The following is a 27,874-nucleotide window of genomic DNA, read 5'->3' as shown; positions in this document are numbered from 1 at the left end:
GTTGGTGCAGAAGGGCAAGTAGGTGGAGGAAGGAGAGCTTCCAGCTTGCTGCTGTCGGGAGAGGAGACAGTGGTGAGCTCACCCGGTATTAAAAGACCCTGAGGAGTCTGGCTGGGCTCCAGGGGAAGGTAACCAGGCTTTCTGAGTTTCTCTGTGTCTGGCATTACTGAGCTCTTCTCTCACAGCCTGTGCTACAGCAGAAAGCATGCACGTCTCGGGGCACAGGGCTCGTGATTTGGGGGCTCTCTGCACAGAGCCCTGTTGCTTGCTGTGCCCCCGAGAGCGGTGCCAGCCCAGGGGTTTGCTGACCTTGCTGCGGGTGATGGGACAGGAGTGTGTCCTCTCTTGCTTTGCAGGAAGCTGAAAGATGTGGGATTCATCGCACCGTCCATGCTGGGGAGGCTGGCCCGCCTGCCATGATCAAGGAGGTACGAGGAGCTCCTGGCTCAGGGCAAAGAGAAGGGCAGGGGTGGGAACTGCCCCTGCATCCCCTGCACCGGGGAGAGAGGAGCCCAAGTCCTCTCCGTATTCATAGCAGAGCAAACTGGGGACCCAGGCAGAGATGTGGCCCCGACGGCTCAAAGAAGGATTTCCCTGGAGCTGACTCAGTGGTGTGGGCTGTACCTGTGGTGGGCAGGGATCTCTGGGCAGGCAGGAGTGAGGTAAGCTGGTGCTCAGAGGCTGTACGTGGTTTTCCCGTGTTGTCTAGGCAGTTTATCTCCTGAAGGCTGAGCGCATTGGCCATGGCTACCATGTCCTGGAGGACCCTGAGCTCTACAAGGAGCTGTTGAGAGCAAAGATGCATTTTGAGGTAAGGATGTGTGGTGGGAGGGTGACAGCCAGGTAGCTGCTGTCCGAGTAGAAAACCAGCCCTCGCTTGGGCTGTGCTACAGCTAGGGACACGACCTGACACCCAAGTGCTGCAAAAATGGTGGGGACAGCTGGCTGTTTGCTGGGATCTTTGCTGCGAGGAGCACTGGAGAGCACAGCAGCTTGCAGGAGGCATGTAGCAGAGAGAAATGGATCCTGGTCTGGCTGAGGATAAATTTTGGAGGGCTTATTCACTAGTTTATATGCCTCAAGCCTGCAGGTTTCTCCTCCCATTAAGCAGGCTGCTGTACCGGAGACTGTCTGGTTGAAGGGTGGAAGTGCCTGGGAGTTATTGTGCATGGGGAAATTTCCTTGGCTTTTCCCCAGAATGGGTGTATCCAACTAATATATGGAATATATGTATATACTTAATGCCAATGGTTTCTTAGCTGTGGTTGACACACGGCGGGTAGCTGACTGGTCATGGGAAATATCCCACTGGCTCCTGCTGCTGCCACACAGGCTGTGGGCTCTTCACATCCATGTCCTGGGATGTGCAGTGCTCCTTCAGAGTAGTGCTGAGGGGCAGCTGTGAACAAAGCTCTAAACCTTTATCTGGCTTTACCAGTGTGCTTGGCTATCTGCGTACACAGCTGGGGTTCAGATCTGTGTGGTTGATTCTGGTTTTCATGTTTAACCCCCCCAAACAGGTATGCCCTTGGTCCAGTTATCTCACTGGAGCATGTCTTCCAGACTTCGGGAAACACCCTGTAGCACAGTAAGACTTCTCAATTATGTGCATTCTTAAATAATCAGGATTTGGGTTGACTATAGCTGCTTTATTGCTTTACAAAGGTAGTGCACATCTAAGTGCTTAGGAAAACGTGGTACATCCTCGTCCTTCGGCACAGAGGGGCCTGATGCAGCTGGAGGGGGTGTGGGGGTCCCTCGGGGAGGCTGTCCTGTCCCTCCTGCCCCTGCTCTGAGCTGTGGGGCACAAGATGCTGCACACTGGCCCTTAGCCCTAGTTTGTGGCTGAGAGCTGAGGTTCCTGAGCCTCTAAGCAAGAGACACCCCGATGCTCTGCTCCTCTCTCCACCGGAGAAGCAGAGCGGTGGTGAGACAAGCCGAGCCCTGTGTTTGTGTCCAGCAATGCAAGCTGCAGGGACAGCGGCGAGATCTTTGCTTTTACTGCATTAGAAGTGCGTGACCAGTGCCATATCCAGTGTTTTACCCCCCGGTTCAACCTGATTTCCTTACAGGTTTAGGAAGGATCGCGCTAACTATTCTATAAGCACGGATGACCCCCTCATCTTTAACTCCAGTATTGACAAGGATTACAGCATAGTGAAGGACTACATGGGCTTCACTGAAGAGGAGTTCAAGAGAGTGGTAAGTTGGCCTCAGCTGGATGCTCTGCTGATGTCCTGGTGCAGCCCAGAACAACCCGCTTTTTTTCTTTATAAGCTGAAGAGTGTTCGACAGAAATCTGAAAATCCTGCACTGGCCTTGTAAGCGTGAGGCTGAGGAGGGCTGCTGAGCTGGAGGGGGATGCTGGGAGCGCTGTGGGAAGCAGGGGGATGTGAGGGCAGGGTGGGCTCTGCAGGGGCTGCGTCACTTGGGCTGACTGCTTTGGGCTTTATGGGGAACAGGTCAGAGTGGAAATTGTCCGCTGATGCCCTCACAGCAGGTCTTAGCAATAAAGAAGGAAGGTGCCTGTTGCTTTTTTTTCTGCGTTTGGAATTGCAGGTAGGTTATGGCAAGGCCTGGCCCGGAAATTAGCAAGAGTCAGCAGGTACGAAAGTGCTTGCAGTTTTTGTACATATAACATGAGTATGCGACAACTGAGCTGGAAACAAGATGTTGTCTGGCTTCGGTTTTGGCACACACAGTCATTTACGTGTCTTCATTACATCTTTGATTTTCTAATTATTCACCCAAGACAGAAAGACAGGATAACCCTTGGGAGCTTGACTTACCTGGTTACCAAGCGAACCTTTCCTGGTTTGCATTGAGTCATGCTCAGCACTTTCGCCTGTATGTCTCCAGAGATACTTGCTTGGATTGGGAAGTGCAGGATGCGCTTTACAAGAGAGTGTCAGTCCTGCTCTCAGCTCTGGCTGGAGGAACAAGTCCCTTTCCCCTACAGACATCACTCCCTGTGTCTGGAATGGGGAACAAGGACAGCTCTGAGCTCTGGGATCCTGCTGCCACCTGTCTTCTCCTTCTCTTGCAAAAGCCATGTTGTTCCTGTGTAATACAAGGAAGGTCCCTGTGCAAGATGGACAAGCAGGTTACATTGCACAGCCAGGCTGTGTCCCAGCAGCGGCGCATCAGGCTGGATGCTCTGCTGCTGTGTCAGGAGAGGCTCTTGTCCAAAGGGGAGCCGGGAGTGTAGGGACAGGTCTAAAGTACATACACTAAAAATGCCAAAGTATATCAAGACCTTTGCTTTGTGCCTGCCCCGTTCCTCTTGGGACTGTTGCTAGTGGTGGGCCAGAGCAGTTGCCCTGTAAATTGAGGCCGTGGAAGTGACTCTTGGAGTGAAAACTTTACACTTTCCCTCGCCTGCTGCTGCTCAGAGCCAGATGTGTGGATGTGCACAAACTGTTCATGTCTAATGGGTCTTAATGTCTCCTTTGTGTTTCCCCTCTGCCTCCCCAGAACATCAACGCAGCTCAGTCCAGCTTCTTACCTGAGAAGGAAAAGCAGGAGCTGCTTGACACGCTGTATGAAGCATATGGGATGGTCCCCAGTGCATCGTGAGCCATCCCTGCGAGCCAGCATGGAGCAGTGGCCCTTCTTCATGCATGCTTGACTCTCCTCTGTGCTAGTGGGAGCACCGGGAGGAGGTGCCCAGAGTCAGTCTCTATTACTGGCACCCCTGTGTTAACCCTTACAGTGCTAAGCAGAATCAAGCTATCACATATACCTACCTATCACTCCCACAAACTGTCTCCCAAATGGATATCCAGCTTCCTATCTTGTTGTTGTGCAAGCAGGCTGAAACTGCCTCCTGGCCTGACTCCCTTCTCCATCTGCCAGTCTTTCTGTACTGCAAATGAGAACAGAAGAACCTCCCCTCCTTTTTTTTTTTTTTTTTTTTTTTTTTTTTACCCTCTTCCCCTGCTTTATCTGTCCTGCCCCACTGACCTGCCTAGCCCTTGTCTGCAGTGCAGAAATAACTTTAACTGTGACTGTGGCCTGGGTTAATCTTCATCTTTCTAGGAAAAAGGTTTGTTAGCGCTGACAGGGAGTGAGCAGGCACTTCAGAAGCAGAGGCTTTATTCTCATCCGTGTGGGTAGGAGGGTTTGGCCCCAGCTATATTTACCCAGCATTAGTCTTGTACTGACAAGACTGGAACAAGAACAAGCTGGAAGCTGGTGCTCTTGCCCATGCACAGGTCTGAAGAGCATTTTAAAAAAAAAATTTTTTTTTTGCATCCTTTCTTGGACAAGGACTCCTGTGTATCAGCCTTCCAATGTCTGCTGCAGAAGCGCACACCCTGGGTTCAGGCTGCGGCTGTGCTCGCAGCTGGCCATGACCATGCTCACACATGCGTAGGAAGTTGGAACATATTTTTACCATTTTGGGCCAAAATCTGCCTTCTGGGACTTTTCCTGGTTTTATACTCAGCCTGGAGAATTCCTGTGAACTGCAGCTTGCTCTTCCTCTATCTTTGTTTAGGACTTGGAAAAACCGTGATCGATTGCCTGTTTTAACTATTCTGCCCTCTTCCTGACCTGACACCATTAAAACTGAGTAAGTAAGTTAATAAGCTAGGGCCCAATGTGACATACTGGCTCATGTCCCATCTGAAAGGCTTCTCTCACTCAACCACAACACTGGCTAGAAGACAGATCTTCAGTTTGGTGGAGAATTTATACAGAAATATTCACCAAAACTCCTAAGTGATTTTGGTGCATTATAGTGTTTTTACTTAATATGCAACAGAGCCGTGCATCCAGAGAAGAGACCGTCATTTTCTTACGTGAGTGTGTGGTGTGCTTTAACATCCCAGGCATCTGCCAAGATGCTTACTCCAAAGATACTGTACCAAAAAGTTGCCTTTGAGAAGGGGCCGTGGTCACCATTACCATTGACGTTGTGTGAGACTGGTCCAGTCTCAGCCAGCAGCGACCACGTGCTGGGAGTATTTCCATTCTTTCTGGGCTTCCATATTTGTCTTCTGAGTAAAATACTCATCTCTGAAGTACATGGTGCATATATACACACATATATATGTATAGCTAGATAGATGGATGTGAGAGAGTGAATTTCTTACTTTTATAAAGCACATGTTAAGCATCACTTTTAAGAACATGAGTGCAGTAAGAACCAGGCTTTTTTGGGTAATGTTTCTCCAAAAATTCTGAAGGATTTGCTTGTTTGGATTCTGGACGGTTGATTGTTAAACTTGTTTAATAAAATAACAAATTTATATTAAAAGATAAATCCTCTTGCCTTTCTGTTCAAGGGTGACTGTTAGGAACTGTGGTCCACAATGTGAGCCATCGTACCCCTGCTAGAGCGCGAGGGTTAATCGGTAGGTGTGATGGGGCTTTGGCAGCCCGATTCCTGCCTTCTCCTGTTGCCAGGTCAGAGCACTTTGACAGTCAGAGGGAAGGTAGCCCTGCTCCCTTGCTAGGCAGGCAAGCTGGCTTTATGGATGCAGGTTGTTCCAACCTCACGTGTCCTTTTCCCTTCAGTAATCAAAGGGATGCTTATCACTGCTAAAAGCAGCAGTGCTATCACTGTGTACTCTCATTTTTTCTGGCATGTATCAAAAATAGTTTACAATTTTTTTCCCTGTCTCCTGAGTTTTGTGCAGTTGGATGATGCTAAGAGCCAGAAGTGGTGCAGCCTGGGCTGCCTGACTGTTGGACTGCACTGTCAGCTCGGGCAGGGGAGTGTTTGCTGAAAGACTTTCTGATCATTTAGTGCTCGGTTGGAGTTTCAGGAGATCTGGCATGCCCCTATGTTCAACGGAAATGAAGGGCTCGGAGCATCCCTGTGCTCAGCAACTTTGCAAGTCAGGATGTGGCTGGATTAAGCCAATGCCCTTGGTCTTTCAGCGCAATCGGCGACAGCAGCTGAGCTGGCTCTTTCACTCGTAGGGGGAACCTGATGCCTCTCGCCTGTCCTCTGAGGGTAGCTGGCCAACAGGTCCCTAAATCATCTGCCTAAATATAGTTCTGGAACAGATATTTTCTGATGAGGGAGACCTAAGATTAGCCCACATTTGACTGCTGGAGGTCTTGCGTGGTGCACAGTCCCTCTGCACCGCCTTTCAGCTTTCTCTGTGTGTGTCAGCATGAGCCAAAAAAAGTGTTCAGTGGCACTGAGGAGAGCTGGAAATGGGGCTTAAAAGACCCAACTGTGTGGTCAGCCAAGCCCAGGAGCTACCTGCTGTTTTGTCCCCGAGCACGGGGAAACGGGAGCAGGCTCTTGGCCGCTGTCCAGGCACAGAGCTGCAATACTATCCATGCAGCTCCGGGAGTCGAGCTGGTTTGCAGCTGCCAAAGCAGCAGATGCAGCCGCTACCTGGCTGCCAAATCCTCGTTTCCTGCGGGGGCTGGAGCTATGGACATCTCTGTGTGGCCCCGTGGCCGTCGCTTCTCGGAGGCCCACGTTCTCCCTCTGTCTGGCAGTCGCTTCTCTATTTATGGCCTTGTTTTCTCTGATAAATCTCAATACTTGTAACATTCAGTTCTTCCCTAGGCTGTCAGGGTGATGCCTGTCCTTGTGTTACCAGTGGAAAGTATTTCTCAGGCCAGCTCTGCCTTGTCCCTGTGCTGGCCGCCGATCCCAGCCGGGCTGTGGCTGCCTCCCACAGCTCTGGTGGGATCGGCTCTGCCTGGGCTGGGTGAAACACCAGCGATGTCCTCATAGCTCTGTGCTGCAGAGGGAAGATGCCTCTTCCCACCAGCACCTCTTCTGCTGGCATCTGGGCCACTCCGCCAAGTCCCAAGCCAGCCTTGTGCTTGACTTCTGGGGTACTAACGTGGAGGGGAGCAGCGCGTCCACGGGTGGATGAAACACCCGTGGGAAAAGTGCTGCCTGGCAGCAAACCTGGGAAAGTAAGGGCAGACTTTCAGCATTTTCTGTGCCCAACTGCACCTGCTTCCACCTGGGTGCTGCAAACCTGTGGGGTTTCACAGGTCCAAATGGAAGGGACTCTCTCGTAACACAACTCTGTATCTCCCTCTTAGGGGAAGCTGGTGTAACCACCCTGCAGCTCAACTAGCTACAAGGCAAACAGAGGGAGAAGAAACATCCAGGCAGAAAAAAACACCTTCAGTATTTGAAGGCTGTGTTATTTATTCCAACAGTTTATATAGTTTTATCAAACCATCTTTAACACAAAACATGTCTCCTAAAAGAGAGAATGGTGTGAGGTCCTACCAGAGATCATCTCAGCTAACAGCTTGCAAAGTTAAACCTGAATTTCAACAGTCCAACCAGCAAAATGTTTCTCCCCTCTCTTTAATAATATCTTAAAATGCTAAAACCCGAAAAAAAGATGCCTGTGGCTGGTGCTGCTGGGTCTGTAGGTGGAGCTCATCCACACAGAGCTGTGCTTTGGTCCTTTCCTGATGCTAAGTGGCAGCAGCACAGGTGAGTGGTGCTCGACATGAAGGCAGTGGGACTGACCGGGTCCCTTCCCCACTGCCCACCCTGATGAGGGGCCGCATGGACAGTCCAGAGGCCAGGTCAGGTCTAAGATGCAGATGAGGGTGAGGCTTAGAAAAACCAATAATCTAAATTTCTAATCTACGGAAACAGAATAAATAATAGTCTAAATTGGCAAAGGAGGAAGGTACCTTGGACAGGAAAGTCTGATGTGTCTATTATTACTGAAATCGGTTTTTCCCCTAGGGGAAAATTGCAGCTAAGGCATCTTGAGAATGGCTCATATCACTACAACCACGGCAGTGTTGCTTTAAATCGTTAGGGATGGGAGCAGAAGTCTTTTGGAGGTGCCAGTCCTTGCACAGCATCTTGTGGCTCTCTAAACAAAAATGATTGCAGCAGAGGCATTTGACAGACAACTTGCTGTTCCAGGTTGGCTTTTGTCCGCAGATTCAATAGCAAATTCTTGTTTAATGCTCACAGCAAGGCCCTCCCCCTGCCCACCCCACCCCCTGTACACTGTCATGGGGAGGGGCTGTTTTCTTGCCCCTTTGGTCTTGCTCCAGGGTCATTCTCAGAAGAAGTAGCATCTCTTTGGCTTTCTGCAGAAGGGAGGATTGGGAAGAAAGCACGGTTACACTCTGCTGAGGACACAAGCGATCAGTAATTGCTATAGCTGATTTTATTCAGATTGCCACCTGAAGACCTATCGCTACCCTCCTGCAGCCAGATATTTGGCTTAAGAGTATTGGGTTCTCCCTTAATGTTCCTGGAGTACAAAGGCTTCTCAACACATCTGGTAATGCTGGGAGGGAGCCTCGGGGCAGGGATGTGCTCTCCTTGTCTAATCTGTAATGGCAACTTGCAAGTGCTCCAGGAATTTCTGCCTGACAGCCTGGCAGCTACTCGAGTTGTTCTCTGTTAGAAGAGCTCTAATTTGTGTTTATTATGTATGGGTGGATGGACACGTGCTAGTATGGATATGTTGAAAGTACAGTTGGGGTAATGTGTTTAAAGTGTTTTTATAGTTACAGGTTGTAGGCTGGAGGAGTAAAAGAGCAAGGGCAAAACCTGGGGGTTTACCCTCTGCAGCGGTGCTGTATGCTTTGTTGCTTATTAGTGAAATCAGAGTGGCTGGTTTGCCAGAACAGAAGATTCGTGCTTCTTGTAGTCAGCTGGCCAGCATATATTGAACAGGGTGATACTGCTGCTGTGTTTCAGCTAGAGGGGAAGACCTGGGGATGGCTGGTGGCGTTTAAAATTATTTCTGCTGTTATTTAAAATACTGTGGAACTATTTGAAGGGTCATTTTTTAAAAAAACCACAAAACCAACCAACAAAGAAAATGCAAACCACAACTTGCCCCACACTTGATTTTTATAAAGCCTAAGGTACACCTGATGTGTAATTTGCCCTGGGAAGGCTCTTGGTCAGTCCATGTCTTGTTTAAGCACCAGTGCCTCTACAAACCAGCTGAGCAAAGGGCCTTGGCTGGAGCGTGCAGCACTCGTGTGCCAGGAACCCCAGGACCATCCTGTTCACTGCCAGAGCCCCTCAGCCTAGGGATTCTCCCACGAGCTGAGTACCCACCGAGCATGAAGACACTGACTGCAGGAGGAACGGGATAGCCCTCCTGAGCATCTGTGTGATGCTCCCAGCGACAGCACTGGTCAGCTGCACTGGCATTTCGTGCCTTGCCCTTCCAGCCTGGGTGCCAGGAGCGGGGCTTACTGGTGTCTGTAGCAGCTCACCTGCTCCTTCAACGGCGAGCTCACCGAGGTCCTCGGTCAGCTTGCGCATGCTGATGGTGGTTGCGTCCCGTTGGATGTCGTGGACAGCGTTCCTCCGACCAGCCCGATCGCAGGAAATAAAGTCAGTATACGTGCTGGACTCTACCTCCATTGCATCTCTATATGCCTGCAAAATGCTGCGGAGAAAACACAGCTGTGAGGCCAAGGATGCTCTGCAAGCCTGGAGTCATGGCTCCCTCCAGGTTAGGTTACTCTGAGGGGTTAAATTACAGCATGAAAAAATAGTCCCTGTAACTCTGCTCCAGTTCCTCTAACAGCAGCTACTGAAATCTTAGATATCAACCCCATCACGTGGGGCGGCTTGTGGGGTGACCACCGTGCTGGGTCACCCACTGTGTTGGGTGACCTACCATGCCGGGTGAGGGCCAGTAGGCAGGAAGGATCCATCCCAGCTGCCTTACTGGCCCTTGTTCTGCCTTCCTATTGCAAAGCAAGGCAGACAAGGCATTCTCCTCTCCTTTTGAGTTTCTGGCCTTCCCCCTTAGGAGCTGCAAGGTCGTTTGCAGCAGCTTTTTCCTACAGAAAAAGCCCTCCTTCCTCCTCAAAATGCCACGGGAACTTTGAACGGAGGCCAAATTTGGCTCGCCGCATGGGGGGGATGGGGTGCTGATCCAACCTGAATTTGTAATGGGAAATGATCAGGGCCCTGATGGCTATGGGCTGGAAAGCTTGAGGAGCCCGGGAGTATTTCATAGGTACAGGGTTTTGGATCAGTACTGGCCTCCACTGGTTGTCGGATGTCACTGAAAAAGTGTTGGGCTGGACTGCTTTGAGATAAGCACTTTAGCGTGTGAAATTCAGTGCTTCGGTGAGATGTTTGGATCCCTTCACTCCAGGCTTGTGTCTGTGCCAAGCACAGAGCACAAAGAAAGGCTCGGAGCGGCCAATCGTCACAGGCGAGCTCTGCTGCGAGCCAGCTCTTAGTTCAGCATGATGAGTCCTTAAGTTGTTAGTTTTTCATTTTAGCTGATGGTTTAACTTGCCAGCATTTGTACAGCACACAGAGTGCAGGGACCTCAGCAGCTCGGGGTACATATCGCAGGCGTCCTGGCTCCCAGGCACAGAACCAGTGAGCACATGCTGTCTCTGCACTGGAAACCTGGTGCTCTTGGTTCCTGCTCCTGCTTACTCAGTTTGGCACTTAGTTTGGTTTTCTGCATGGAAGTTAGAGATTAATTGTTGTCTCACCTGTAATTCTGCTCGCTGTAAAAACTGCCTTTAGCCCTGCTGATGTTGTCAGCACTTGAAGGAGGCCCCGATTCGAAACACTCACGTAATGGAAAAAAAAAAAAAAAATTGAACTTCTTGTCATTCACTTGCTTTTGTGTCTTGGGGTTAATGTCCCACTGAGAAATTTGCTTAGCCGCCTGTACAAATCCTGCTTAATATTGATCTTCCTAGCAGGGAAATCTGCTGGCAGACCACCAGCCTGGGCAGGAATCGGACTCCTCACTCTGTAATCCCCAGTGTTATGGCAGTAGAAAGAAGACACTGGGGAAGATGCAATAGCCAGGATAAAAGAGGTTAAATTCTCCCTGTTCCTGAGACTGAGCAGGGTGCAGTAACCTCAAACCTGCATAACCTCAGTTTCAGCAGCCCCAGGGACTCCTCTCTTGGTGCTGATGCCAGCTCAGGGAGCGCTGGCACCGGCTCACTGGCGGGATGTGGGGCTTGGCCCACCCACACCTCCCAGGAGAACCTGCTGCTCCAAATCCAGAAAATCCTTGCAAACAACTACCTCCTCACAGGGCTTGGCATCCATCTAGCCCCTGTTAAACAAGCCCCAGGAAAAGCTGCATCCTTTGCCCCAGGAAGAGATCCCAGCTGGTTTTTTTTCCTCATCTTCCCTCCTTCCTTTCCAGGCATGCCCTTCCCGGGATGAGGCGCCCGCTCTGGATGCAGCTGGCTGGGTGACCTCAGCGAGCAAAGCGCCTTTTCCCTGGGACAGCACAAGCATCCTTCATTCCCAGACAAGTCCTCCTCACAGCTCGTCGGAGCCCAGAGGCTGCTGACCTTCTGCAGCTGCTGGAGAGATGCCATATGGACTTGGGAAGCTTCCCTAACAGCGGTCCATACAAGCCTGGGTTCATCTTCACATCAGTGAGGCCAGTCCAGAGCTGATATGCTCAGGAATCCTGCCCTTGTATTGGGAGCTGGACCACCTGGTTTGCAGGACGGACTCCACAAACTGGGGAGCAGGAGCCGGCCAGCCCCCAGGACGCAGCATTTTCGCGGTGTCCCTTGATGTAGCTGCCAAAGGTAGATGTGCTCAGCTGCGGCAGCGCTGTGCCAAGTGACTAAATGCCCCATCACATGGGAAAAGGCTGGGATTTTGATTTAGACCAGGGGAAGGAACCAAGTGTGCAGAAGCAGGTCCTGCTCGGGCCAGGATTGGGTCCCAGCTCGGCGGCCGGGAGATGGCGTCTGTGATTTATTTATTTTCCGTGGCTGGGAGGGTTCCTGCCTTCGGTTCTCCACGCCAAAAGCTGGAGAGGGGTGGATTTCTGAGCAAAGCTTTCAAATTTGAGCAGTTCCTTCAGGATTTTCAAGGTGGGCGGCTCTCAGAAGCCTTGCAGGCAGATCCTTCCCCGCTGGCAGAGACGCTCCAGCCTCTGCCTCTGGGAAGCTGTTGGACCGAGGAGGTGATGGGAGCGGTCGCCTCAATTTTTGATAGAAAAACCTGATTTTTCAAAGACCATTTCCACATTTCTAGGCAGGGGCAAAACAGTTCAGTGGGTTTAGTCAGTTTAGTCAGTGGAAACGTCTTTTGGTATCTGCCAGGGACAAGAAAGGAACCACCTTCCCTCTTGCCCACGTAGTTCAACCTGAAACTGCATCACCGTGGACAGTCATTTAGTGGTGGCAGGGGAGGGCTCCCCACCTTCAGTTTTTCATGCTCCCGTGGGCTGGCAGGAGGGAATGATGTGACAGCTCTTGCCAGACATTGCAGGAATAAGTCCGCAGCACACAAATACACTGCGCAAGGATTTCCAGGGCGCTTCAAAGAGATGATTCAACTTGTCCCCAGAGGGTCGTTTTCTGTCTCTTGTCTCTCCTTGCTGCTGACGGCAACAGAAACGGCCCCTGCACCCTTGGCGCAGCGTGCCAGCCCACGGGGACGGGGCAGGGGATGCGTGGCGTGGTGACAAAGGCCATTGGCAGAGGGCTGGGACCTGCTGCCCATTACTCAAAAGCTTTTCTGTGCTGCTTGGAGGGAGGTTGTGTCCCCTCCACCGTGGGGACACAGTGCTGCCTGTCTCAGGGAAGCTGGCCACAAGTGAGGAAGCCCCTTGCAAGCTGCCACAGATACCAGATGTGTCCCCAGAGCCGCCTCTGCTCCTGTGCCCCCCCAAAATAACCTGGCTCTGCCAAACCTGCTGTTTGGCCTGGACTTATTTTTCCATAGTGTCTTGTGAGGACTAAAAAATCTGGAGTTGTAATAGTCTTGGCTTTGCTGGCATGGACTCAGCTTCCGGAGCGGTTTTGCTGTTGGACTGCAGCTGGGCTCGCCGGCATTTTCCAGGGAAGTCACCCAGCAGCTGACGGAGCAGCTGGCTCTGCTCTGGGGGGCTGCAGCTAAACCAGCCCTACTCATACCAGGGCTGAATTGTCCCCATTTAGAAGGTGGATGCAAAGAAATTAAAGGGTTAAATGTTTCTTCTGCCTTTTGGTAGAAGAAACCGAGGCATTTCTTTTGGGTCAGCTCAATGCCCCTCCCGGGCCCCCTGACAAGCCAGCATTTAATTCCCATTTCCCACCCTTGCCCGCTTCTCCACAGCACATATCCCAGGGACTACAAGCAAAGAGTGACTGCAAATAATATAGGAGTAGCAGACAAATGACCTGGAAATGCCACAGGCACGTTAAGCTCAACACAGGGCCATGCGCCTGCAGAGCAAACACAAGCCCTGCGACCTGAGCCAGTGGCCAGGGTCTAACTCCGAGGGATCAGATGGATATTACAGTCACACCCAGACCCGGACTCCAGTTTCAAGGAAACCCTTCGCATGATATTGCATCTGTCCCTTGTCTAGGTTAAACTGTAAGCTTTTTATGGCTAAGAAGGACTATTTTTGGACTCTGCACCGATGCTGGCTCTCAGCAGGATGGGCTGAATTCAGCCACCTTCCCCTCCACTGCCTGCTTTGCTCTTCCTTTCTGCTCTGCCTCTCTTACCTCTCGCCTTCCTCAGTATTTTCCTCTCCACCTAACCCGCCTTTGCAGTGAGCGCAAAGGGCCTCTAGGTCAGAGAAAGTGCTGTTCATCTCTGCATGGCATCCATGGCACTTTTGGGCATAAGGCAGCTTAGTCCCCTGCTTAGCCATCCTTGCCCCTTAGGGCAGCCAGCACAGTACACCTGGGCTGCTGTAAGGAAGGAAGTTCAAAGATTAAACACAGCAATGGATTTCCCTGCTTAACTAAACCTGAATCGTTGCCTGCTCCCACCCAGCTTTCCTTTAGGGACCTCCCTGTTCCTCGGGGGTGAGTGGGGGCAGCTGCCCTGCTCGCTGTGCTGTCCCCTGGGACACCCAAGGAGGGGACCCTTGCACCTTGGCTGCCTCTGCAGCCGCAGCAGGCAGCCCCTGAGGGCAGGGACTGGGACGCCGAGGTCCCCGGGGGCAGGACCCCCAGCAGACTCACGTCCTGGGGAGCTGCTGCCCGGCCATGGCCCCGCAGCAGCCCGTTGCCAGTGGCAGTTGGGACCAACAGCTGCGGGTTCTGGTTGGAGATGGCTCCCTCGTCCCACAGCCCGGCCGGGGACATGCTCTCCCACCTGCCTGGTGTCACACCAGAGGATCTAACGCTCTCTTTTGGGCCCCAAACTTCTGGAGTCATAAAGTCACGAAGCCAAGCTAAACCTTGCTGTGTTTCTGGGGTAAATTTCAAAGTTCTGCTGGGGAACAGGGATATGACCCCTCCTTCCGCTCATGCATCGCATCCCACTTCTCTCCCCTTCATTGCCAACCTGCAGGGACGAAGGCATGGAGTCATACGGTTGCCTTCGAGCTCTCCATGTTGTGCAGTGCCCCTTGCCCTTTCATTCCAGGGTACAGTAACTATTATTAGAACTCTCCTGTTGGGGCTGGATCCATAACAACAGCAAAACATACTCAACAGCCCTGCTGGGCTTTTAAAATATTTACAGTATAAGATGGTTTACTGCAGAGGGGGGCCTGGTAGAGCACAGAGACAGAAGCCCCGGGATTTCTGTGCTCCCTGTGGGTCTGCTGTGAGGTTTCCTGCTGGGAGAGTCACATCCAGCGAGGAGGAAAAAAAATCCCATAGGGCTGGAGCCAGCACTTGAGGTCAGGGGGTTTCCACCAACTGTCTGACAGCTTCCAGCTGGAATTTCAGCAAATTTTCCACTGGCTCTTGTCAGGGAACATGCATGAGGGGTTGCACATCAAAGAAGGAGGGCTCTGTAGCGGTGTTATCAGGGTTAGAGAGTATTTTTAGCACCTGTGCTCGTGCCTTAAAGACCTCACTACAGCTCATGACCCCCATGCACTAGAGCTTTAGATCCGTGGCCAGAAGCCAAGCTGAGATGCAGATGTCCTATTCAGAGCCCAGCCTGGTAGCAGCTACATACACAACAAGCATTGGTAAGGCTGGTGACAGAGTTTGCCCCAGGCACAGAGCTCCCTGGCTTTCCTGCTGGGTCTGTGTTCTCCAAAATGTGGTGGTGATGGGTCTTGTTGGCCAGAATTGATGTGCTCCAAACGGCTGAGCCCCGAGTTTCCCAGCTGGGTAAGAAAACAGGCAGGACCTGGGCAGCAGCCTGATCTCCTACCAGGGCATGTGTGTCTGTCTTATGTGCTGAGCAGCTTCTTTCCAGGCGAGAATAGCACGGAAAAGCCTCATCACACTTCAGTGGTGAAGAGATGTCAAGGTTGGGCATGGCACTTCAGTATTTTCGGAAGGCTTTTGCTGTGGAATTCCTCATAATGACTCTGCATCCTCTGGCTCTTACGCTAAGTACAATGAATTCAGCCAGCGCAGACATCACAGCTTCTCCAGGCCCTGCAGTGGTTTTGCAGGAACAGAGCTTCTAGGCTTCTCTAGGACTAGTGGAAAATTATAATTCATATAGGAGGAGAGCAGATACAGCAGGGGGACTGAGGCTCGGTGTCCATAAACAGATCCCTTCTTTTGCTTTGGCCTGGTTTTACCGTATAAAGATCACTCAATGCCTGTAGAACTGGTAACTAATTGCTTAGCCCCCGGGCTAAGATTAGGCTTAGGCTGACTCCTCTACAACTTCACAAACCTTGCATTAACTCTACCAAGTGCCCCAAACTCCCTTCCCTCCCTCCTGGCCTTCAGCACGTCCCCAGGGACCCCCACACCGCAGTGTCTCTGCTGTCCCAAGGTACCTCCTGCTGCCCCAAATCCTCCCGGCCACTGCCTGGCTCCCAGCTGACGTAAGAGATGCTCTAGACGGATTTCAAAATCACGGCTGACCCTTGGCATCAGGGTAGGGTGAGTCCGTATGCATGCTGCTGTGGTCCCCAGGGGAGAGGGGAAGGCGTGGGGAGGAGTGGGAGAGGCAGGAGGGGATTGCTCAGCCCCGCCAGCATCTCGTTAGTGTCAGGACATGTGGGCAACTGTCTGTCCGTCCGTCTGTCTGCCAGGAGGGCAGCCCAGTGCCCAGCTCTGGCTGTGCAGCACTGCCAGCCTGCATCCCTGTGCCAGGAGCGGGTGGCACCCCTCTGCCAGTCCCTACGGGGCATGGGTGCCGAGCGTCTGCTCCAAAAATCCTCTGCCACAGGAGGAATCATGGTTTGCCTTGGCAACCGGGGTTTGATAGAGCTCTCTGCTCCTCCCTCCCCTCAGCACCGAGCCTCCGCTGCAGCTTAAGGTCTTCTACATCTTCTCAGTAAGTTGATTAATGGAAATAATTGGTCTCTTCATGCATCTGGAGACAGTTGCCGTGACAGCAGTTGTATTTTTGTTTTGTTCCCAGGTCAAGCTTGTTTTTCACATCCCACAGCTTCGAGGTGCTAATAAATCAGGGCATGCCAGTTCCACCCCCACTTCCGAAAGATGCACATCCCTCTGAGGTATGGGGTGGCAGAGGGGGATGAGGCACACTTAGCCCTGGCAGTCCTTAGGACATGGCAGGTTTGCACCTTTCTCCCCCCCATTTTTCAACCCCTCAAGCCAGGCTCGCACCAGGCAGACGCAGCTCTCTGCCTTCTGCACAGCAGGCAGCAGTGAGCCAGACATCTCGTTCACCCAGCATGGCCACAAGCACCCGTCGCCTTGTGAGCCAGCACCCACTGGTCTCTCTGTCCCCTGCAGAGACCCTTTCAAAGTTGTAAGGAGTATGAGGCTACGAGTGCCTTCTCCGTTATTTTTATTTTCTCCCAACTTGTTATTTAGCTGCCTTTATATGTCAACATATTTTTACGTGAACAAAACCAGCAACTATGTGGAAGATCTGCTAATGCCTGAATTTGCAAAGCAGACAAACCACAGACCAGTCACTTAAAACCCTTCAGCTGCAAAAGCCCCGCAGGTGCTGTTGCAGGCATGTTCCAGGAAGACTCACGTATTGTCCCTGCTTGTGATGTGCAGACACCCCACCACGCCTGGGCCATGGGGTGGATTCCTTTGCAATGGGGATCCCCTTCAGACTTGGTTTCCCTGTCTTCCCCCAGATCATTCAGGGAGAAAAGTCCCTGCTGGATTTCACCTCAAAAGCTGGAAACTCCCCAGTGGTCCCACAGCTCTTCTGATAGCACCAAGGCGCTGACCTCTGAGTGAACATCACCTACTCTCAAACCCCGCTTGAATTCCTGGCCCAGGGATGCTCACCCCCAGCACAACCTGCCCAACACCTTGCAGGCTTCCCTGGGCAAGGAGAAGTCAAATAAGTGCAGAGGAGATACAGCTGGGGCTATTTTCTAACACAGCTGCCCTTGTCATGTATAAAAGGAAGGTGAAGCCACAGCAGGTCTTGATGGGATAGCTCTGTTTCTGGGTGGAGGAAGGCCTTTCTACAAGGACAGAGGTAAGCAAGGATGAGTCTTTATTTTTACGCCTAGCAGGAAAAAAGAGCAATTTTGTCCAGCTTTTTTTTTTTGTGATCTGAGGAGCTGAGCTCTGCTGCTGTGTGAAAGCAGTGCTTGTGTGGCTGGGAAGGAGAGCTTAGCTTGGAAGAGGTGTTGTGCAGGCTGTAACTATGCATTTTTGGCTGCTGCTAGTTGAGGAGGCTCTGCTTAACGCAGGGTGTATGAAGCTGAGAGCCACCTGCCTTGCCTCTTCCTTGTTCAGGCTTGCACAACCCCATAGGAACTGACATCCAGCATCCAAAGAGTCCTCCTGAGTTGCTGTGGTGTAAGGGGCTGAGCAAGGAGCTGTGAAACCTCCTGAGGTGTGAGAGCCCTGGCAGCTCCCAGTGGTGCCTAAAAATAACCAGGGCAACTCTTATGAGTGTCAGTGTGGAATGAGGCTGATTAGCAAAACCAGGCTTAGCTCTGCTCCCTGGAGCTGGCTGCCTGGTCTGTCCACCCCACTGCGCAGAAGAAAGCCGCGGGCAGGACTCCCAGCCCAGGGCAGGGGCAGTGCCTTGCTGGGAAGATGGGGGCAGGGGGAAGATCTGTCTTTGGGAGCTGTGAGGAGGACTGGGTGGCTGGGATGGTGCTATTGGTGCTTTACGTACAATAGAAAAAGAAGGCGTAGGAGTTAAAAACAAGCTGGTAGTGAGAGGTGGCTGAGCTAAGCCCTTTCGGGGTGGCTCCGCGGCTTCTGTTACCCACTGAAATCAGTAGTTCCTTTGGCTGTGCTACCCTGCTGGGATCCTTGCCTGGGCAGAGAAAACTCTGCTGGTCTAAAACACCCCCTCCTCTGAGTATTTCTGTGAGGGATGGAGAATTTTGTACATCCGTGTCAGGTGACAGCAGCTTCTGATCCTTTCTGCAGGCGGGGTAAATCTGTCTGCATAAGCCACCAGGGATATGACATCTAGACATGAGTTGAAGCGGTGCTTGAGACATGCCTGTGACATTGCACCGGGGATGCTCAGCAATCATTGCACATTATAGTCTCAGAAAAGGGAAACCTTCTAATGAAATGAATTGCCAACTATTTTATGGTCCACTGAAATGCAGCCTGGGTGTAGAAGGACACAGGGTGTCTCTAGCATTTGTGGGAAAGATGCTGGATACAAGAGATTAACTGCTCTGAGAGACCTGCAGGAGGAATGTCTACATGCACCACAGAGTCCTGAGATCCTGTACTGCCAGATCTGCAAACAATGTGACTGTGGCAGCTCTGTGTAAGGGGAAGCTCAGCGCAGGAACAAGAGAAAGCAGTAAGATGATCTGAAGACTGAGGAGATGCTCTGAGCGCAGGAGCCAGGGGACTGAAACCACAGAAAGGATTATCTGAGCTGGTGAATCTGCCATTTACCCAAGTTCCACAAAAGGTTAAGCTTTGGGGCTTCCCTGGATCTTGCTGGGCTGACTCTATGTGCAGAGCAAAACTCACTTATGTGGTTATGTACAGGCACACAATATTCTCATGCAAACTGCGCGGGCAGCCTCTGAGCAGGATTTGCACACAATGTCCCTATCACCAGCAGGGGAGAGGCCGTGCAGCATGGCTTGCACTACGGGGCTGCCCTTAGCGTCAGCACTGGAACATGCCTTGGTACAAGTACATGGTTGTGAAGTATGGAAAATACAGCAGGAAAGTCATTACAGCAGAATTGTTGATTTTTTTTTTTTTCCTCTTAGGGGGCTTTCTAGCATCTAGTAATTCAGAACATAGAGGGAGGTCAAATGACTCTATGAAACAGGAAGGAAAAAAAAATTCCTGTTTATGTAGTATCTCTCTGTGAATAAAAATTCTATCAGTCCATAGTGTGAGTCCCTACCTGATTTAGTTGACTTTCCTTCTGGACATGACTTCAAACAAGCTTCACACGCAGCAGGGCAGCAGCTTCTGGGGAAGGAAAAGAAAATAAACATAAGAAAACATTAGCTGTGCTTTTGTTGGGAAGCATAAAGCTCAGCTGCTTTTTCCACCATCTGCGACTAGGACAGCAGAGGGGACGTGGGGTCTGGCAGGGCTCTGCCCAGCAGGCTCAGGCAAAGCCTGGCTTGGTGAGCAGAGAGACACCAAGCGAAGGGCCGTGGGACGGTGGTGTTCGTATGGCACCTTCTCGGGAGGGTTTTTGCCGATAGAGATTTGGCCTTTTGTGCCTAAGAGCAAGGGAAGTCCAGCCATGGGCCTGGCTTCACAGAGAAGTTCTATTTGGTTTTGCTTCTCCTTTTGTTAACTTCATGTGGGTATGCTGGGGAGAACAGAAGTGACTCATGTCTCCTGACCTGCACCACAGGGCTACCCAGCGGCTGCCTTGAGAGTATAAATGAATATTGGTTTGCAGCTCCACTGCCCTTTAAAGAAGTGAAACTTCCTTATCACCTTCTCTGAGGCAAAAGGGGAAGTTTGATCTGGTACTTTTAGTTGTCTTGCTTGGTCCTTCTCTTGCTCCTTGGGTTTCTTTGCTGTTTGTGCACAGCTGTGCCTTCTGCTGTCCCCGAGCCTCACTCAAAGACATTTCCTCTGTGGCCTTAACATCTGTGGATGCATCGCAATCTCCTGACCTGCAGAGCCCAGCCAACAAGACACTTGCTTATTTTAGCAGCTGTTTCAGCTTTCAGAATTTTTGGAACATCATGGACTGTTTTTTTCACTTTGTCCCAGGGACAAATATTAGCAGAACAAAAAGCAAGAGATGAATGATTTAACCATGTAAGCAAGTAGCTCAACCAGCTATTCATCTGTCTGGCCCATCTGGTTGAGTACCACTCTGACTGGAACTATTCCCCATCATTTTCCAAGCTGGGACAGACCTACAGCCTTTCTCTTTATTTTTTTGACCCACTTTTAAAACTCCCTAGTTGTTGGAGCTGACTACTTGCTGGCTTTGGCCCTGCTTCAAGGACAGGGCACTTGCTGCTTCTGTGTGTCAGTTTGCCCATCTGTTAAATGGAGCTATTAATACTCGCTCCCCTTGCTAGATGTTTCAAATATTTGTAAAGCACTTTCAGATCTGCAGATGACAGGCTGACAGAAGTGGAAAATACTAATTATGATCATGACAGTAGCCAAACAAAGACCCAGAGATTTAACAATACACTTTTGTTAGTGTTTACCCCATTTACAGTGACATGCTTACTGGAAACACTGGACCGGAAAAGAAACGGTATTCCCACAACTCTGGGAAAATGGATCGCCCTTTTGGGGCACCAAGCAGGCAAACAAAAGCAGGAAGGAAGAAAGTCAGCTTTGGAAATCCACAGGTCTTTATTTTCCTCCTTTGCCTTCCTGCCTTGCTTGTGTGTTACGCAGCCCAAACAGTTAAACTTCCAGCACTTCAGATGTGTTGCAAAATATCTCAAAATACGTGGCCCTCTGCCAAGAGACGCTTAAAGCAAATTGGAGCAATGATGCTCTGAAGTAGAAGTTATCACTGAGCAGCCCTGTTCCTAATGGCATGTGGGGGGAACCCCCCCCCCCCATTTTCTCTCTCAGAAAAACCCTGATTTTGGAGAAAAACTCTTTAGCAACCAGTATTGGCTTTCCAACCCTGTAGCCCTGGCGCTGGCTAGATGTTTCTCCCCACAGCCCTCACTAGGGGATCTGGAGTCTGCAAATCTGAATCTGGGCCTGTTGCTCCATCCCCGAAGGCTCATCCTTTGCTGGCTCATCCAGTTCTGCTGCTCCCGGGGCAATGGGCAGAACTCTGAAGACCCCTCTCTGCCAAGGTCAGGCAATATCCCACATGGGGAGTCTGGGGATCTAAGGGTGGTGAGGTGGATTAGTCCATGGAGTGTGACTAAGGATGGGCTAAAGCAACTTGTTAAAGAACACTTTGCATTTCCTAATCTAGTCCTATAACCCACCAAGGTACCACAGATTACTTTGGGACCCCTGTGTAAATGTTTGTTGGATAGCTAAACATCCAGACCCCATCAGGAACAAATTACAAGGGCATCAGCATGATGCACATATTTGGGGTTCAGGTTCCCTCCATGTTTATCAGGTGTCACCCAAAAGGAACAAATACATGAAACAAACTCGGTGCTCCCAGCATTGCTTCAAAATGAATATATGTTCCAAACAAACCCAGAATGCTTTTTAGCACAATTCAGCATTATTCTACACAACAGCTGTTATGGTGCTGCTTTTGTTCCAGAGAGGAAATCCTTTCTGGTTTCAAGCAAGGTGATGGCAGCAGAGAGAAGGTGGTTCTGGTGTCTCTTGACTCCTGGATAAACAACAGGCTGTATGCATCGCTGATCAGAACAGGAGCCTGGTCCTCCCAGAGCAGACTGAGAGACTCTCTCATTTAGTGCCCTGTCCCCAGCAGCAGCTGGCATCCTTCGCCTCAGAGGTGCAAGAAAACTTGTAATTGTAGTGGAATGTTTTTCATTGCTTACTAATTACCCTGAACCAGGAGGTTTTATAATCCTTAAAATGCAATATCCTCTTAATCATACCCAGGATTGTTTTGTTACCAAGATAGCTACCTGATATCCATTAGAATGCCTTCTGAGCTCTTTGTTCCAGTGATATCTCATGGCAATGAGCAGAACACATTAATTACACTTTGTGGAAACAGTAATTCCGGTAAAGTTGATGACACGCCAGTGGGGATGTTTGGCTTATTACATCACTGCAAATATCAACAAAAGTTGGCATTTCGGCACTCACTGGGATGTTCCTGGGGCAGCAGCTTGCGACCAGCAACGTGCCTGCATGAAAAGATGGCGTGGAGGAGCCGTGCAAAGAGCACTGAGCCCTCCAGGGCTGTGCGGGGAAGGAAGCATTTTGGAACTCGCCGTGCAAACCAGAAACGGGTGGTGTAAACTACATATCCTTGTTTCAAAACTCTCACTCCCTTCGAGCCTACAAGGGAGTGGGTGGTTCATAAGTCCAACTGCTGTTCTTCCTGCTTCCGCTACAGGTGCCAGCTGAGTCCTGGAGCAATGTTTTGATGTCTCCAACTGCTGTCGTGAGGAGCTGGGGTCAAAGTCCACGCAACAGCTGAACCTTCCCTTCTTACTGGCTGGTGCTGGCAAGCCTTGGGAGCAGCTCCCATTATGACTTGGCTTTTTCTATCACGGGCTGGAGACAACTAGAAGCATGGGGATTTTTCCCCTCTCATCCTCTCTAAAATGAGTACTGTGATTGAAAATTTTTCTGGATCAGTCTATATTTACAGCTTTGGTGACACTAAGGAAACCCATAAGAGTGTGGAGAAACAATTGGAATGTGAAAATGGGAGAGACCAGAACAGGGTGGCATAGAAAGGCAAACAAAAAGCAGGGGTTGAAGCTTCTTGCTGTTCCTTATGGACTTGTAAATTCATCCATGATTCTGCCACAGACCTCTATGAGCCCAGGAAAATCATCTGCTTTTTGTGTAGCCCATGTGAAATAGGAATAACACTGGTGTTTGGTTGCCCAGACAGGCTGGAGGGATTAATGCACAGCAGTATGCTGCAGGAACTGGCTCTGAAATGTGAGAGATCAGGAGATGTTAGCAACCTGGAAAACGTTTTCCATAGTTATTTTGGGGGTAGGGTTGTGTGCCTCTGGGTATTCCTCTGAGTGGGCTCAAAAGTAGATTTAATTTTCTTTGGAATATGAGGATAAAGGAAAAGAGCAAAAATCCTCATACTAGCTCACCATGTGCCCGTACACCTCCTCAGAATCGGCCACTGAGTACAGAAATACCAGGTGGTTGGAAGATGTGTAGCTATGAACATTCTTGGGTTTTCAACTCTCCATGACGAAGCTGCCTACACTGGGAGCCTATGTACTATATTTCATAGTCTCCAGTTCTTTGAGGCATCTGATTCTGCACTCTCTGGAAAGTGACCCTGGAAACGATGGCGTGGGGGATTTGTACATCCATGTGGAACTCTGTCTGAAGGACTCAATGCCTTGTTCTGTGCTTGAGGTATATTAAGCGCTACTGGTACATCCATGTTTGCAAATGGCCATTTAACCTACATCTGCACTATATTCAGCCATTGAGGGTCTCTTCATGCATCCTTCTTTCCCAAACACCATCCCTCACGAGAGCAGAAACGTGACAATTTCTCAGTATGGTGGCCCTTTCCAGCCAAGAGTCTCAAAAGCCAAGGTCTGCCTCACAGCTACACAAGCCAGGCATGCCAACCTTGCTGCAAGCAAATGGCCCAGAGCCTGAGGGTCTGCAAACATCTGAGGGTCTCTGTCACACCATGAGTGTCCTCTCACCCTTGCACTGCCACAGCATCCCCGCTGCGGCTGCCTCTTGCTCATTTGATCCCAGTGTGTCCTCCTCCTAATTTGTGCCACCAGCCCAGCCACCCAGGGCATTGCTTCTGGGTTCACAGCTATGCTTGGCTCTTGTTCTGTGGACCCATTTACCCCTTTCAAGCAAGGGAAACATTTCCCAAACACCCCTTTGGGGCCAAGGCATTGCATGCATGTGAAAGCTCACCACCATGGCTTGCTACCAGCTGCTTAGGGGAATCCAGAGAGAGGAGGGAAAGACACACAGCTCCGAGGTGGAGGAATTTGCAAAGCCTCCTGAGAATACCACCACACAGCAGTTCTTTTTTTATCCCAAGTCTTTGCCTTTTAAAACATTTGCTTGGAAAGCTGGATGCCAGCAAGTCTCCGAGCCCATTTCCACCACCGTGCTCTGCAAAGCCCTTGCTCGTGGTTTGAAGGGGAGCCTTGGGCAGCCTGGCAGCTCCCAACAGCCCTAAGGACAGATTCACACCACGGCCCTGCACAGACAGCACGCCAGGTGCCTGTCCTGCGGGCTGGCATCCATTCCTGTGCAAGCACACAGCCACCCCGATGCCGTAAGGGATTCCTTCCGGCAAGTCGCTCGCTCGGAATAAACGGACACATGTCAGAAAGGAGGCCAGAAATCCCCACGGGGGTCACTGATCCACGGTCCTTTGTGATTTCTCAGCCAGTCTGCTCTCCCTGCTACCCCTTCGCAGCAAGTACTGAACCGCATTATTTTCCAAGTGAAACAGCAGCCACCTCCCTGCAATCAGCCTACAAACAGCTTCTCCCAACAGCAGAAAAACTGGGATGCGGCTTAGTTTTTCAGCCCACGGTTTGTGGGCAGCAAAAATCTCGCTGTTCGCAGTCGGTTAGGTAAAAGTTAACTGTCTTTCTAAACAAATCATCCCTTCGTAGCGTGGCTCTGGCTCCCGTGCCGGAGAGCAGCCCCTCGCTGTGCTTCCAGACAGGTCTCCTGGCCACCGACCATCCCATCCCATCGCCTGCCCCACATGCCCACAGCAGCGTGCACAGCCCTACTTACGGCCACCCCAGCTCCCGCTGCTTCTCGAATGCCAAGTTCCGCGGTCCCGCCACCGAGGAAGAAATCGAGGCTGGATTTCACCCTCCTGGCGTCTCTGCCCAGGGCGGCGAGCAGCCAAGCTGGCCGGGGGAGTCGCAGCCAGTTTCAGACTTGCAGTTTCCTTGTACTGGGAGCTGCTAAATGAAGTTGCACTTCTGGGGCCGAGGGGCGTGTTCTCCCCTCCCGAGTCAGTCCCTGCCTGCTGTAATCCAATGCTCATCCCGATGATGTCAAGCAGCCACCACCGCTCTCGGCTCCTACCTTACAGTCGGCAGGAGGGATCCGTTTCCTTTTCGCAGCAATCTTTGTTTAGCTTCGCCTTGTAACCCCATCTCCCGGCAGCTGCATGTGCCCAAACATCCTTCCTTCGATGCTCGGGTGCTGCGGCTTTTGCTGCAGGGCGCTTCCTCCTGCCCTCCCGCCCGCCGTTCCCCCAGGTTTCTCCGGCACATCGCTCGGATGCACGTCCCAGCTGCATCCCGCCATTCGTCCTCTCCATCGGGGCCTGGCCAAGGGCACCATCGCACCCCGTGCAGCATGAGCTATTTTACCAGGTGTAGCGCCAGGGAAGTGCCTCCCAAGAAAAAAATAGCTTTGTGTCTTTTGGGGGTGCCTTTTGCTTCGCTGACTCCTGCAGGGTAAAATCTAAGCGTACTTCAGCTCATCTGCCCCTGGGTGCCAGCCTTATTTGGGGGTGAAATGCAGAGCTGGTGACAGCACCTGGGTTTAAGGCGGGGAAGGTGCTTAGGGCAAGGCAATATCGCGTATCAAGCACATACCTTTGTGTCCACCCTGCTGCGAAGCACAGCCTGGGAGCTCTCAGCGAGCTCGGGGCCACTCCAGGAGAAGAGGAAGTTTTGGCTGTTCTTGGCACCACAGGGGCCCGGGAACACCCCTCTGGGTGGTATCACGTCTCTGTCACATCAGCCTTACAGGCACCACTGGGTGGCTGAAGCCAAACGAACAAACTGGTCGCAGTGCCAGGTCCCCAGTCGTCCTCCTGGCCCACGCTCCTGCCCAGCCCTACCAGCGTGGTGGGAAGGTGTGTGGGCACACAAGGGTGTACATACTGCTGCCTGCTCCTGCCTGAACACCTAGACTGGAACAGGGCTCGTTAGTGCTAATTGCTTTGCTGAGAGAGCGAAAGACTCACTCCATCCGGGCTGTAAGGGCACTCCAGTCCTCAGGCTTGTAAGGGGGAGAAGAAGTGGCACGACTCAACTGGAGAGCACAAAGGGTGTTAGCCAAGGACCAGATCCAGTCCCCACTGGAGCTAGACGAGCTTTTATTTCAGGCTGCGTGCAAAGTGAGCAGCGCGAGCCAGGAGGACTTGGCTCTCCCAACCTGCCATCTCGCTGAGCACCAGACAGACGCAGAAGCGGCATCTCTGCCATCCTGCAGCTCTCCCATGACAGATGGGCCCCAGAGATGTTCAGTGCTGGCGAAGAGCACCAGCCTCTCCCCTCGCCCCAGCACCGGCTGCGCAGCCGGACCTGCTCCACCTCCACTGGCCTCAGCACCTTCAGCCAGAATCTGTTCGTGCATGCCTGAAAACGTGCCATTTGCTGTGGTAGATACCCACACCCCTGCCATCGCACGCAGGAAGAGATAAAAACACCAACAAAAGCAGCAGGCAGCGCAGGAAACACCCTGATGACAATACCGAGGCATGGAGGAAGGGGAACGGACCTCAACAGAGCAAAACATACCCATGCTCAGTGCATCCCAAAACTGAACTTGTGTAGCTCTGCCTCCTGATTCAATGTGGTTTTATTTCAAAACCAGCCCCAGGAAGCTAGTTTGATTTCCTGAGACATATCACTTGGCAGAAAGTCGTCTATCTCCGGTGCTCTTGAGTCATGCGTTACTACTTAGCCGAAAGTAACGGTAAGGGATTCACTACAACGCCCTGCCTGTCTTCATGAGATACAATGGAGGGAGAGGGCTCTGCCACGCTGTGCTGAGGGACCAGTACAGTCTTGGGAGATTGCTATGCTGGCCCAGCCAAGGCTGCAATTTTCTCTTTACTCCAGATCGCATTTGAAAGCAATCCAGAAGGCTACAGCTTTACGCTAACACTTGGACTGCGAGGTTTGAAGGCCAAATCTGGTAAGGATGCAAATGCTACACCAGCAACCCAGGCATTTTCTTGGCAGCCTGTGGCCAGCACCATTACAATGCAGACAATATATAGCAAGGGCAACAACAAAGCACTTTGGAAAGCCAGGAGCACAGTATATGTACTTTTCAAATAATATATGTCTTGTCTTACTCAAAGCTCCCAATCCTGTGTGTCTGGTCCTGGGAACAAGTCCCCTAAAGCATCTGTCAAAGAGTCCGTCCTTTTCTCCACACACTTACGTGTCCCTACAGTGACCTCCTCGTACAATACTATCCCCTACAAGGACCAGTCAAGTATTTGCCATCAAAACTCTTTTTAAGTAGAAAAATGCAGTTTGGAATTTTCTACAGAACGTTTTGTTTTTTGTTTTTTTTTTTTTCAAGGGAAAAAAAAATAAATCCTGAGATGCCAAAAAGTTTGCCTGAAATCTTAACACATTAGGATAAAAATGCATGGCTTTCAATGTATTCAGTCTTCTTATTTTTAAATGAAAGTTGATAACTTTCTCTGGAAATCCACCCAAACTTCTAGCTAATTCTCAGGTTCACCATCTCTTGCCCTATTGCTTTGTACACCATAAGATGTTCACCCGGAGGTGTGGGCTATGAGTAAATGCAGCTCCTATCTTGCCATAATGAGAAGTTATAGCTGCCTGGAATGGCATGCTCCTCATGATGGATGGTATTACATACAGCCTCGAGCTGACTGACTCAGCTGCAGCCACAGTCAGCCTCTAATGGCTTCTACTTTACTAATATGCTTGTCTTTGGTGAGATTTTTGCTGCCTGTTGCATCCATCTGCTTTATACTGTGCTATCCTGCATGGTTTAGGGCTGGTGGTAATGACATTGCCGCTCTGGACAACAGGAGGTTTGGCTCTGCTCTGTTGGCTGCTGCTGACCGTGCAGCTTGTCTGCAGAGAATTGCGGTGATTTTTTTAGCTCTGCATCACAGAGTGGGATGCAGAAAGCAACACCTCAGGGAAAGGATGGTCCTATGATGCCCTGCAGCCCGTGCTGCAGGTGCCACCTTCACTGCTCTGGTGCAGCACAGGACAAGAGAACACAGCTCAGGGAAGAGCAGGAAGCTGTCCCATGGGTTGACTGTCAA

General features: G+C 51.1%; 2 protein-coding genes across 2 annotated transcripts in view; one reads left to right on the top strand and one right to left on the bottom strand.

The window, feature by feature from the left end:
* The window catches only part of ADA (adenosine deaminase), a 30,005-nt gene extending 26,429 nt beyond the window's left edge, over positions 1-3,576 (top strand). Inside the window, exons 8-12 of the mRNA XM_010569797.1 lie at positions 357-428; positions 710-811; positions 1,521-1,588; positions 2,073-2,202; positions 3,475-3,576. Of these exons, the coding sequence (XP_010568099.1) occupies positions 357-428; positions 710-811; positions 1,521-1,588; positions 2,073-2,202; positions 3,475-3,576 (474 nt within the window). The remainder of the gene's footprint in view (positions 1-356; positions 429-709; positions 812-1,520; positions 1,589-2,072; positions 2,203-3,474) is intronic.
* Positions 3,577-7,115: 3,539 nt separating this feature from the next.
* Positions 7,116-24,758, bottom strand: PKIG (protein kinase (cAMP-dependent, catalytic) inhibitor gamma). The gene is made up of 4 exons (XM_010569706.1): positions 24,604-24,758; positions 19,136-19,203; positions 9,196-9,371; positions 7,116-8,046 (listed from the first exon to the last, which is right to left on the bottom strand). The coding sequence occupies exons 3-4, from the start codon at positions 9,344-9,346 to the stop codon at positions 7,967-7,969; spliced, it is 231 nt and encodes a 76-aa protein (XP_010568008.1). The 5' UTR covers positions 9,347-9,371; positions 19,136-19,203; positions 24,604-24,758; the 3' UTR covers positions 7,116-7,966.
* Between the last annotated feature and the right edge of the window lie 3,116 nt (positions 24,759-27,874).

Source organism: Haliaeetus leucocephalus, unplaced genomic scaffold (genome assembly GCF_000737465.1).
Source record: "Haliaeetus leucocephalus isolate CR32 unplaced genomic scaffold, Haliaeetus_leucocephalus-4.0 Scaffold273, whole genome shotgun sequence".
Lineage (NCBI taxonomy): Eukaryota > Metazoa > Chordata > Aves > Accipitriformes > Accipitridae > Haliaeetus > Haliaeetus leucocephalus.
The sequence above is the reverse complement of the archived record's forward strand: the minus strand, read 5'-3'. Positions and strand labels throughout refer to the sequence as shown.